The sequence below is a fragment of the Octodon degus genome, unplaced genomic scaffold (assembly GCF_000260255.1).
Source record: "Octodon degus isolate 3935 unplaced genomic scaffold, OctDeg1.0 scaffold00153, whole genome shotgun sequence".
Lineage (NCBI taxonomy): Eukaryota > Metazoa > Chordata > Mammalia > Rodentia > Octodontidae > Octodon > Octodon degus.
The window spans coordinates 5,848,120-5,859,854 of NW_004524729.1; the positions used below are offsets into that span (position 1 = coordinate 5,848,120).

Genomic DNA, 11,735 nt, shown 5'->3' on the forward strand with positions numbered 1-11,735 from the left:
CCTGGAGCAGTCGGCGGACATGGCGACCGCGCTCCTGGCGGGCGAGAAGCTGCGGGAGCTGATTCTGCCGGGCGCGCAGGACGACAAGGCGGGCGCGCTGGCCGCGCTGCTGCTGCAGCTCAAGCTGGAGCTGCCGTTCGACCGCGTGGTCACCATCGGCACCGTGCTTGTCCCCATCCTGCTGGTCACCCTGGTCTTCACCAAGAACTTCGCAGGTGAGGAGGGAGGCGCGGGCGGGCGGCCGGCCGGCGCGTCCGCAGGTGTCCGGCAACCGGTGCTGGCCACGCGCCGCGCCCGCCGCCTGCCGCGCCCACCCGGCCTGGCGTGTGCGGGACCCCGCCTCTCCACCCCGGCTCGGAGGTGTCGCCCGGGCCGCCTGAGACACCTTCTCCGTTTTATTGTTGTTTTACCTCCCATTCCTCAGCCTCGAGCCCCGGGGGACTGGGCCTGCCGCCCCTGCTGGTCTCAGATGTGAATGGCCCGGTCTGGGCGGTATTATGTCACGCCTGGTCTGAGAGGCTGGAGGAGTGGCCAGGTGAGGACCAGGAAGGGATGTACAGACGCAGAGCACCTGCCGCGGGTTGCGAGGGCCCAGGCTTGCGAGAACAGGTCCCGAGGGTGGAGGCCTAGGCAGCCCCGGAGACTGCCTGGCTGGCCTCAGAAGACCTCCCAGGGCTAAGCAGGCTGTGCTGCGGGAGAGGCCCTAGCCCAGGGCAGAGTGGACGGGATCAGCAGAATGGGGGCCTCAGGTCGCCCTCAGACGTGCATAGGGTGAGAGGTCCTAACGAGAAGTGACCTGGACAGAGAGCACTGAGCCGGTCTGTGGGGAGGGGGCTCTCCTGGTGCCTGAGCATGGGGTGAGCAGGTGCAGGAGCAGGTAGGGGCAAGAAAGGCACCCCCGCAGGAGCAGGGGGACCTGTGGGCTCTGCCTATGGTCAAGGTACAGTTGTGGCCAGAAGGGAACCACGGGCTTCCTATACCCCTGGAAAGTGCCTGTGCTGCTGTCCTCTGCAGCCACTGGCAGGCGTTGCCTTGGCAACTGGTTCTCGGTGAACTTATATGGATGCCTCACCCTCTAGGAGACCCCTGGCCTGGAGATGCCAGGCCTGAGGCTGCTCCAGGCTGCGTACTGAAGGGCCCAGGCTCTGCTGGCCTCTGGTCTTGGACACTGGTGCTCAGAGGCTCTGCCTCAGGACGTGGCACTCCTCTAGGTGGGACAGGAAGCCCAGCACATGTGGACTCAACAGTGTGCACACACGTCCACAGTGGGCCGGAGGGCACACCTCGGCAGGCAGAGGCGGAGGGCATCTCAGGACACACCACATGTGCACAGGCATCGTGGGGCCTGAGTCACATAGGCAGCACAGTGGAGCCGCGATCCCAGCGGTGGGCCTTTTGGGGTACCTGCTGCCAGCTGGGTGGCTTGAAATGTGTCCCTCATAGTTCTGAAGGCCTGAGGCTAGACATCCAGGTGCAAGCAGGACTGGGTCCCTGTAAAGTGCCTCGGGGACAACGCTTCCTGCCCCTTAAGCTTCTGGTGGTGACCAGGAGTCTCCAGTGCCCTGTGGCGGTAGCTGCCTGCCCGCGCTCTGCAGCTGCCTCAGGCAGGCACCTCCATGTGTGTCTGTGAGCCTGGGTGGCTGCTGTTCTGGGACAGTCATGTCAGGCCCCACCCTGCCCTGTGACTTCGACCCAGCTGCAGGACATTTGCAGCTCTGTTTCCAAATGGCCCATTCACAAGCCAGGCATGGTGGTGCACACTAGCAATCCCAGGACTCAGGAGGCTGAGGCCAAAGGACTGCTGCAAGTTTGAGGCCAACTTGGGTTGCATAGTGAGTTCAAAACCACCCTGAATGACCTCGGGATACCTTTTCTCAAAAAAAAGAAACAGCTCACAGACAAGGGGCTAGGACTTCCAGAAGTCCTTTTGGAGACTCAGCGCTCCCAAAAGAGACACGGTCAGACAGGTCTGTGTGTGGGCGCCTGTGGACCCAGCCACTCCTGCGACCCGCGTGCATCCTGTCTTAGGGCACCGTGGAGCCCACTGCACCACCCAGGCCTGTGCCCTGGCCCTTCCGTTCAGGACATGCCCGGCCTGCTGTGGGTGGGTATGGGAAGGGTCCTGCGACCTCCCAGCACAAGCGAGGCAGAGCTGAGCCACAGCACGTGGCTGACCCACAGGGTGGCTTGTGCAGCACAGAGGCTACAGAAGACATCTGAAGCTGCAAGCAGCCATGCTCCCCCCACACCCCTCACATCTTCTGAAGCATCGGGTGGTTCCACTCCCCAGTCAGATCAAAGACAGGACAGCCGTTCCTGGAACGCTTGGGAGCCTTTATGTCACAGGGCCTGGAAACATCCAGTCTCCCACATTCACATGCTAACTCCCAGAGGTTGAGGGAACCCCCCAGACACATGGAAAATCAGGGTGTGTCAGCCAGGTTTGCATAGCCGTGACAGTACCCCACACAACTGAAAAGATGAAAGATACATTTTGGTTTATGTTGCCGGTTCTATTGGTTTTGGCCTGTGGCAGAGGGAAACTCCTCACTACACGGCAACCAGGAAGCAGAGAGGGCTGCGACAACAGAGGCCCTCTTAAGGCCCAGTGACCTGCTCCCATGTGGGCCCTGCCCTCTGGGAACCAGACAGCTGTGAACTCATGAGTGAATGACTCTGATGACGTCAGCACGCTGGTGATGGTTACCTCTGTAGGCCCCGCCTCTGAGCCAAGCCCTCAGCACGAGACTCTGGGGGATGCTTCATAGTTATGTCATCTCTGCCATACGAGTGGGAGCCGTGCACAGTCCCAGGACGGGTGGGAGTGCAGCAGGGGAATGGTCAGAAGCTCTGGCCTTCTAGGAGCAGCCTTCATTCCTCTGCTCTTAACTGAAGCACACCTGGGACCTGACTCTGAGAGGTGACTGCCGTGAGGGGGCCACACACAGAAGTCTGCCTGCCAGCACCTGAGTAGGGGCATCAGGCAGGATATGGGGGACACATCCTAGCCCTTGCTCCAGGCCAGATCCTTTCTGGCCACGGTAGACAGTTGGTAAGTCCAGCGAGCAGCTGCAGGCCCCGTGTGGCACCTCATGCCCTGGGTTGCAGAGAAAGAGCCCTTGCTGTCACCCTCGGGGGTTGTGCTGAGGACCCCACCCCAGCCCCTGCAGTGCAGGTGCACGGTCAGCCCTCCTGGGCTTTAACCTGAGCTTACCATGTCCCATGCTTCATGCTCTTGTAGGAAGGCCTACAAGACAAGGGGCTAGGACTTCCAAAAGTCCTTTTGGAGACTCAACACCACCCAAAAGAGGGACACAGTAGGACAGGTTTGGGTATGGGTACCCGTGGACCCAGCCACTCCTGTAACCCCACGTGCACCCCATCTTCTGGCACCATGGAGTCTACCGCACCACCTGGGCCTATACCCAGGCCCTTCCATTCATGGCATATCCGGACCTACTGTGGGGATAGGAAGGATCCTGGGTGGTTTCTTCGGTCTAGGACAAGCCCTCAGGGCTGGCTCCTGCTATGCAGACCTAGAGCTGGAGGGGTGGCCTGAAAAGACCACCCAAGAGCAACTAGTGCTGCGGTTGAGCAGCTGGGAAAGCAGCCCCGGCCTTCCGCATGATCAGCATGGGAGCTGGGGCCTGTGGAGAGGCCTGCAGCCTACGAGCCACACTCCTCCCTGCACTCTGTGGTCCTGCTGGACACAAACTGGTGAGCTCAGAACAACCGTGACTGGGTGGAGCTCAGTGTGGAGCGGGGCTCTGGCCCAGTGTCTTCCAGGCCCTGGGTTCAATTCCTAGCATAACCCACACGCACGTGCGCGCGCACACACATGTATATGCATGCACATGTGTCATAATTCTGCAGGACAAAAATCTGCAAAATAATGGATCTTGTGTCACAGACTCAGCAGGGCTGGCCCTCGGGAGCCCCTGTAGGCTGCTCCACCCTCCAGCCTGCTGCTGGACACAAGCCCTGGGATCATACTGTACCCCCTACTAATCCAAGACCATCCCCTAAAAGGTCCTTAACCTGATCCCAGCTTTGTCACGTAAGGAATGTGGACTCCCTTGTAGACGCCTGCCAGCCTGGTAGCATCTACTCCAGCCTGGGGGGCTGTGGGGGTCTGGACTCCCCTAGGGTGAGGGGGCTGAGAAGGCAGCAGTGGCCATAAGCCAGCTGCGGGGGACAGGCAACCTCCAGCCAGCTAGGGCAAGTATGCTGGGCTGGGGGCAGAGCCACAGAAGGCACCAGCTTCATTTGGGGAGTGTGCAAACAAGGTGCCCACAGGAAGTGGAGCTGTGCTGGGGCTCCATATCCCTGGCCTGTGTCCGGACTGTGCCTGTGGGGTTGGGAGAACTGGACAAGAGGTATGAGGCTGGACCCAGACAGTGGTCCACACAGGCAGTGGCAGTGTCTGCAGGGGTTGGGCTCTGTCCTCCCCAAGGCTGTGCCAGGCCCACTGCTGTGGTTGTGGCTCCGTTGCTGGCCCTGTGCCCTACAGTGGACTGAGTAGAGGAAAGGAGGGCACCCAGCAAGCTCCTGGGCTGGGAGGTCCAGTGCTGGGGTCTGCGCCCCACTGTCCCCAGGGGAAGACGCCACCGAGGGGCCAGCACAACCTTGGTCTCCCTCACAAATCTGCATGGGCCCAGACGGGGGACCCTGTGCGGCTGCAGCCTGGGCATGCAGTTGGGCCCTTGTCCCTGCTATCTGCCAGTGTTGAACCCTGCACCCCTGACCGACAGCCTGGCTACCTGTGTGTCTCAGGTCCTCGGCTCCCTGTGGTGCCCTTGGGAGCACCATCCTGCTAGGCCTGCAGGACCCTTCAGGCCAGGCCTCTCCACACAGTGGCCCTACAGTGTACTGTCAGCATATGCAGCAACTGGGGATCTAGGTGGCTTGTGGTACTTGGCCACTGGTGGACAAGGGGCAGTGGCAGGCACCTGATGTCACACTCATCATGCAGGGCCACACCACCTTCCGGCCCAGGGGCCCACCACAGAGCCACAGAGTCATGGGAGCTGGCAAGGTCCTTCTCAGGGATGCTACACACCCACCAGGCCCAGCCATTGTCAGACTGGAGTGGTGGTGGGGACAGCATGGCACCAGGTGGACTCCCTGGGGAGCAGGGCACCCTCACCACAGCTCGTAGGGTCGGCTACCAGGACAAAAGTGAAGTGGTGCCTCGCCCGTGGGAGCTGCCACCTTCACCTCCTCAGGCTGTAGCACTGGCTCTCCCTGGCACTCACAGCCTCTGCAGCTTCTGCCCTATCCACACTCAGAGCCCCATGGCAACGCAGTCTCCCTGGCTGGGTCACATGTTGGTGATCCTGGACCCTCATCCCCTCACAATGTGGGGCTACCTAGACTGACAGAGGCCCCAAAGTGCGGTGGCTGCAGCCCCAGTGCCCTGCACTGTGCCAGGCGAGGAGTTGGGCCCCCAGGGAGGACAAACAGGGTTCTGGGCAAGTGCCTCTTGGCACGTGGGCTGCGTAATCAGGTATGGGCATCCCTGCACCCACCCTACCCAATTTTGGGTGCCTAGCAGCACAAGGCAGTGGCTGAAACCTGGTTTTGGTCCAGCTGAGGCAAGGGCAGAGGTGCTGTGGCCTGTCTTGGGCTTCTCTGGGACTCAGTTTCTCTGTGTGCAGTGGCATTTGGGTACTGGAATGGTCAGGAATGCACCATAGGGACTCAAAATGAGACCCACCTCCATGATGGGATATGGAGAGGGGAAGTTGGCCTGGGAGGAACGGGGGCCCAGGGGAGGCAGTCCCTACACAGCTGGGGGGAGGGACTGTGCCAGGCAGGACCCCTGACGCCTATCTCCCAGGCCAGTCCACCTCATGCCCCAGCCTGTGTCTCCTCTTGCCCCCAGAGGAACCTATTTACTGTTACACCCCGCACAACTTCACCCGCGACCAGGCATTGTATGCCCGTGGCTACTGCTGGACGGAGCTGCGGGATGCGCTGCCCGGTGTGGACGCCAGCCTGTGGCCATCATTGTTTGAGCACAAGTTCCTGCCGTACGCACTGCTGGCCTTTGCTGCCATCATGTACGTGCCTGCACTGGGCTGGGAGTTCCTGGCCTCCACCCGCCTCACCTCAGAGCTCAACTTCCTGCTGCAAGAGATTGACAACTGCTACCACCGGGCTGCGGAGGGCCGTGCGCCCAAGATCGAGAAGCAGATCCAGTCCAAGGGGCCGGGCATCACAGAGCGGGAGAAGCGGGAGATCATTGAGAATGCCGAGAAGGAGAAGAGCCCAGAGCAGAACCTGTTTGAGAAGTACCTGGAGCGCCGGGGCCGCAGCAACTTCCTGGCCAAGCTTTACCTGGCCCGGCACGTGCTCATCCTGCTGCTCAGTGTGGTGCCCATCTCCTACCTGTGCACCTACTACGCCACCCAGAAGCAGAATGAGTTCACCTGCGCACTGGGTGCCGCCCCCGATGGCGTGGCGGGTGGGGGGCCAGCTGTGCGCGTCAGCTGCAAGCTGCCATCTGTGCAACTGCAGCGGATCATTGCTGGTGTGGACATCGTGCTGCTGTGCTGCATGAACCTCATCATCCTTGTCAACCTCATCCACCTCTTCATCTTCCGCAAGAGCAACTTCATCTTCGACAAGCTGCACAAGGTGGGCATCAAGACCCGACGGCAGTGGCGCCGCTCCCAGTTCTGCGACATCAACATCCTGGCCATGTTCTGCAATGAGAACCGGGACCACATCAAGTCGCTCAACCGGCTGGACTTCATCACCAATGAGAGTGACCTCATGTACGACAACGTGGTGCGGCAGCTGCTGGCCGCGCTGGCCCAGTCCAACCACGATGCCACACCCACCGTGCGTGACTCAGGCATCCAGACTGTGGACCCCAGTGCCAATCCTGCCGAGCCTGACGGCTCTGCTGAGCCACCAGTGGTCAAGCGGCCACGCAAGAAGATGAAGTGGATCCCCACCAGCAACCCGCTGCCACAGCCCTTCAAAGAGCAGCTGGCCATCATGCGCGTGGAGAACAGCAAGGCTGAGAAGCCCAAACCCGTACGCAGGAAGACAGCAACTGACACACTGATCGCCCCACTGCTGGATGCGGGTGCCCGTGCTGCACACCACTACAAGGGCGGAGGAGGTGACCCGGGTGCCACCAGTGCCCCAGACAAGAAGCATGCACGCCACTTCTCCCTGGATGTACACCCCTATATCCTGGGCACCAAAAAAGCCAAGCCCGAGACGGTGCCCACAACCCTGCCTGCCTCCCGCAGCCAGGAAGGCAGCTTCCTGTCCCAAGCTGAGGAATGCGGGCTGGGCCTGGCCACAGCACCCACCAAAGGTAAGGAACTGGCCGGAGACAGAGGGGAGGAGACCCCCAGGTCTGGAGCCTGCAGTGCCCAGCAGTAGAGAAGGGGATACCTGGGAGCAGGGTGTGTGAGGCGCAGAACTGACCAGTTAGGAGGCCCCAGAGGCAGTGTGAGGAGGAGGAAGGCCAAGCCAGCCCAGCTGTGGCAGCTGCCCTGGCACATGGGGGAGAGCATGCTGCTTCCCTGGCTGAAGAGAGGGAGGACAAGCAGGCCAGTGAGGCGCAGGGCACAGGCCAGGGATCAGAGCCTGCAATGCCCATGTCCCACCATTCATTCACAGATGCCCCCCTCCCTGAGAAGGAGACCCCGTACCCTGCAGAGCCAGCCCGGCCTGGACTTCCTGCGGGGGGCCCATTCCACGTCTGCTCGCCCTCTGCACCTCCTGCTACGGCTCCTCTTTCACCAGTCAGCCTGGGCAAGGCCGATCCCCTGGCCATCCTGAGTCGAAACGCCACTCACCCCCTGCTCCACATCAATACACTGTACGAAGCCCGGGAGGAGGAAGAGGGGGGCCCCCGGGTGCCTCCAGACATGGGGGACCTCATTGCCATCCCCCCGCCCCAGCAGATCCTCATCACCACTTTCGAGGAGCCCAGAACAGTCGTGAGTACTGTGGAATTCTGAGGGCCGGGCCTCCTGGGCCCTCGTAGGGGGCGTGGACACAGCCTCTGCTCGACGGCGCCGCAGCCCCAGCCTCTGCTGCGTGCCAAGGCTCAGCACCCTTCCAGGGGCTCCCTAGGCACCAGTGCAAGAGGGTGGGGCAGGGCAGAAGCGAGGTGCTGCCCACCCTGATGGGTGCCAGGCCATCAGATGAAGAGTTTATTTTTTTAGCCAGTTTTGTTGTGGAGCAAGTTTGGCAGGATGGCTCAGTGCCCTGCACCTTGGGGCCCAACCCAGGGCAAGCAAGGATACTGGGGAAGGTGTGGCTGTGGGGCCACGCCCCAGGGGTCATTCACAGAGGAGCTCCACCCTGCAGGCACCTTGGCCCTCAGGTGGGGTAAGGGCAGCCCTGGGTCCAAATTGATGTGCACTTTCTCCCTGTAGCCTGACATACACTTTATTTTACTATGATTACTGCACCTGACAAGCATACTTATCATCAGGAGATTTGAGATGCATTTAAAGCAAGGGGTGGTGAGTGACAGTGAATGAGCAGGCGGCGAGTAGTGAACTTGAGTGTGTGGGGAGAGGCCCAGTGCCGCCACTGTACCAGCATTTGTGAGCAGGTGTGGGTGTAAGCGAGCGTGCGTGCGCGCGCGTGTGTGTGTGTGTGTGTACTGGCCTGTGTGTGCAAGGAGCACCATGTGTGTGAGCCAGGGGTGAGGGCAGGTGGGCACCAGCACATGAGTCAGGGAAGGAGTCCAACGCAATAACCACACCCCTCCTGGGCCCAAGCTGCAGGGGTACCTGGAGCCCTGGCTGCCTCTGGCCCCGCCCCATTACCTCAGCCACGGCAGCTGTGATGCAGTATTAACGAGGTAGCACTGAGCATATCAATAAATGTTATTCTGATAACCGCTGGTCCTGCCATGCCCTGCTCCCTGCACCGCGCCTCCTGCCCAAGCTTCAGAGTGGTCCCTGGCTTTCTCCGTTCTCGTAGCTGCCTAGTGGGGTGCAGAGGTGTTGAACCCTACCCTGATGTGGGGGGGAGGGAGGGCCTGGCCCTGGGCACAGATAGATGAGTGTCCCCCACCCAGGCTCAAGGAGACTTCTCCAGGGGCAGACACCTGGGGATGGGAGGCAGGCAGGCATCCTGCCAGGGAGACAGAGCTGCAGTCCATGAAGGCTTCCCAAGCAGGTCCTTGGGGGTGGTTATCTGGGGGTGCTCATAGGCAGGGCCTTCTTGGGGGTGGTTATCTGGGGGTGCTCATAGGCAGGGCCTTCTTGGGGGTGGTTATCTGGGGGTGCTCATAGGCAGGGCCTTCAACGTTAGGTCCAGGGCTCATTAGGAGGCCCAGAGCCTGCCAGACCCAGCAACCCTACATATCCAAACACAGCCTCCCTGGAGGCAGGCACTCAGGAGCTGGGCCCCACACCCCATGGAGGGGAGTCAGCTGAGGTCAGAGTAGACCTTCCTGCTACCTGGCCTGGGCCTCAGGGAAGCTCCCTAAAATCCCTGCAAGTGGCCACAGTGCAGCCACCACAGCCCAGCCTGGGCAGACTTGTTCCACTTAAAATGTGGTTTTACCATCAGTCTAAAATGCTTTATTACTGTCCAGTCTGGGTGGTACAGCATAGCAGAAGATGCTGGCCACAGAATAGACAGGTGGCTGCTTGCAGGGGCTGGAGGGTGCGCCCACCACACAAGGGCACACAGGGAAGAACAGGCGGGGGCAGGAGGAGCAGTGCGGGTGGACCAGCAGGCGGCTCCCTGGGAGGAGCAGGGGAGGCAGCTCAGGGGCCTCAGCTCAGCCAGTCTGCAGAACCTCACAGGTGTGGACGGGGGGCGTCCCTGGTTGCCTGGCTGGTCTCAGTCCTGGAGTGGCTGTGTGGGTGGGTAGGGGCCCAGGGTGTGGAGCTGATGGGGTGCTCGCTGTGACCCAGTGGTTTGCACAGTCACCAGCTCTGAAGGGCCCCCAATGTCAGCCTCAGAAATGCAGAAAATAAAAGATGAAGTTAACACACTGTTGCCCAACTGAAGCAGGAAGCTTCCCCAAGCCTGGCATCCATGCCTCAAGGGAAGGAGCCAGGTGCCCTCAGCAGTCCAGGAACCTGGCCATCTGCTCACTAGGCTCACGAGAAGCCACTGCCCCTTGGCTCCCAGCCACTGACCAACTCCACACAGTGGGAAACCCAAGTGAGGCTGCCTCTACCTGCCCAGCTCAGCTGTACACCCTAGGAGCTTGCTCTGGGAGGTGCCCACTTCCTGGGGAACCTGCTGTCCAGGCAGTACCTCCAGGTCAGGCTCCTGTGCTCTCCCTGTGGGCTTTGCTTCCTGCTGTGAAGAGACAGGCTGGGCTGGGCAGAGGTGGGTACAGAGCCCTGGGTCCAGCGAGCCCCTTGAAGTCCTTGGGCAAGGGTTCTTCTGTCCACCCTGCTCTACCTGGGTTGGCTGAACATGTCAGTCACTTCCTGTCTGGGAAATCTGCGGTGATTGAACATAGGGTCCTTTCTGCACAGAGCCTGGACTGCACTCGGTGTCCTACAGAGCACATGTCACTGCAGGTCGATGGGGTGGTGCACACCTAACACTCCGGAGGTCTGGGAGGCTCAAGGTCAGCTTGGGCAACTCAGTGACTTAGCATGTCACTGTCTCAGATAATGAAGGGCTGGGATGTAACTGAAGGGGAAGGCCTAGATTCCATCGTAGTCCTACAAGGAAAAAAAAAGTGGTGCTGGCCCTTTGGCTGAGTGGAGCTGAGCCCCAAACCCTTCACTTCCTGGGTCTTCCTGCTGTCTCCTCGCGTGCCAGGCCCACCTCAAGAAGCCCCTGCTCTGCTTGGCCAGTCCCCCGCCCCTGCCCTGGGCTCAGCCTCAGTGCGTGGCCACCTCCCCCACCCGTGTGGCAGAACAGAACCTGCCCCAAACCAGTGTGCTTGGGACAGCTGTGAGGAGACCCCGGAGCCGCGCAGCCTGAGATGGGGGAAGCCAGGCCCTGCCAAGCAAGGGTCTGCCTCAGCTTCGCTGCCAGCACGGCTGAGCACTGGCGGGCTCTTACCTCCCCCAGCTCTGCTCCCGGGCCCTGCGCAGAGCCACTGGCGCAGGAGGGTCCCGGCAGCCAGCCCACCTCCCCCTCCTCTCTAACCCCAGCAGAGGCCGGCAGGGCTAGTGGGTGCCTTCCCTAGGAGAGGCTGTCTCTGGGAGACCCCGCGGGGGCCGGGCCGGGCCACTGCGCCAGCAGCCCCGCACCGGGATTCCACCCAGCGAGGGAGGTGGCCCCGGGAGTCCCTGAGTGGGGGTGGCTGGCGACCCGCTCCGGACCTGCTCCACCCGCGCCCGGAGGGAACGCGGCGAGAAGGGCAGAACCGAGCAAGGGGCGCACTCGGGGCGGCAGGGTCCCCAGGCCTGGGCCTGAGGTAGGGGCCCCGGAGGAGGCCGGAAGCTGGGAGGGAAGGTGCCGCGGGGCTCCGCGGGCAGCCGGCTGGCTGGTGCGCAAGGCGTGGGCGCAGTCCCGCGGCCGTCCAGGGGGGTCCCGCACCCCGGAGTGGGCCGGGTCGGCGGTCCCGTCCCGCCCTGCCGGGTCGGCCCAGCCCGCGTGGGGCCGAGCGGGGCCCGATCCCCGATCCTGCCTCTTTCTGGCCCCACGGTCAGCGCGCAGAGGCCGAAGCCGCCTCACGGCCGCAGAGGCCGGCTGGCTCGCCCAGGCCGGCGCTAGGACCCGGGGCCGCAGGGCGGGCGCGCAGGCCCCTGGGATCTCCCGGCATGCCGCGCGGC

The 11,735-nt window shown here is 62.1% G+C and overlaps 2 protein-coding genes across 6 annotated transcripts in view; both read left to right on the forward strand.

Moving 5' to 3' along the window:
* Positions 1–6: 6 nt before the first annotated feature.
* Positions 7–9,164, forward strand: Panx2 (pannexin 2). Of its 2 annotated transcripts, XM_023702587.1 has the most exons (4): positions 7–215; positions 425–535; positions 5,885–7,333; positions 7,642–9,164. In XM_023702587.1, exons 1-4 carry the CDS (start codon positions 20–22, stop codon positions 7,983–7,985), a joined length of 2,100 nt encoding a protein of 699 aa, XP_023558355.1. In that variant the 5' UTR covers positions 7–19; the 3' UTR covers positions 7,986–9,164. The 2 variants fall into 2 exon arrangements, with proteins under 2 accessions (XP_023558355.1, XP_004642471.1); XM_004642414.2 differs by lacking the exon at positions 425–535.
* Trabd (TraB domain containing) overlaps positions 7,890–11,735 on the forward strand; it is an 11,890-nt gene continuing 8,044 nt past the window's right edge. For 2 of the 4 annotated variants that reach the window (XM_023702591.1, XM_023702588.1), the window contains exon 1: positions 7,890–7,964. The gene's annotated coding sequence lies outside the window, so the exon portion shown is untranslated. The remainder of the gene's footprint in view (positions 7,965–11,735) is intronic. The other 2 variants (XM_023702592.1, XM_023702590.1) reach the window with 2 other exon arrangements.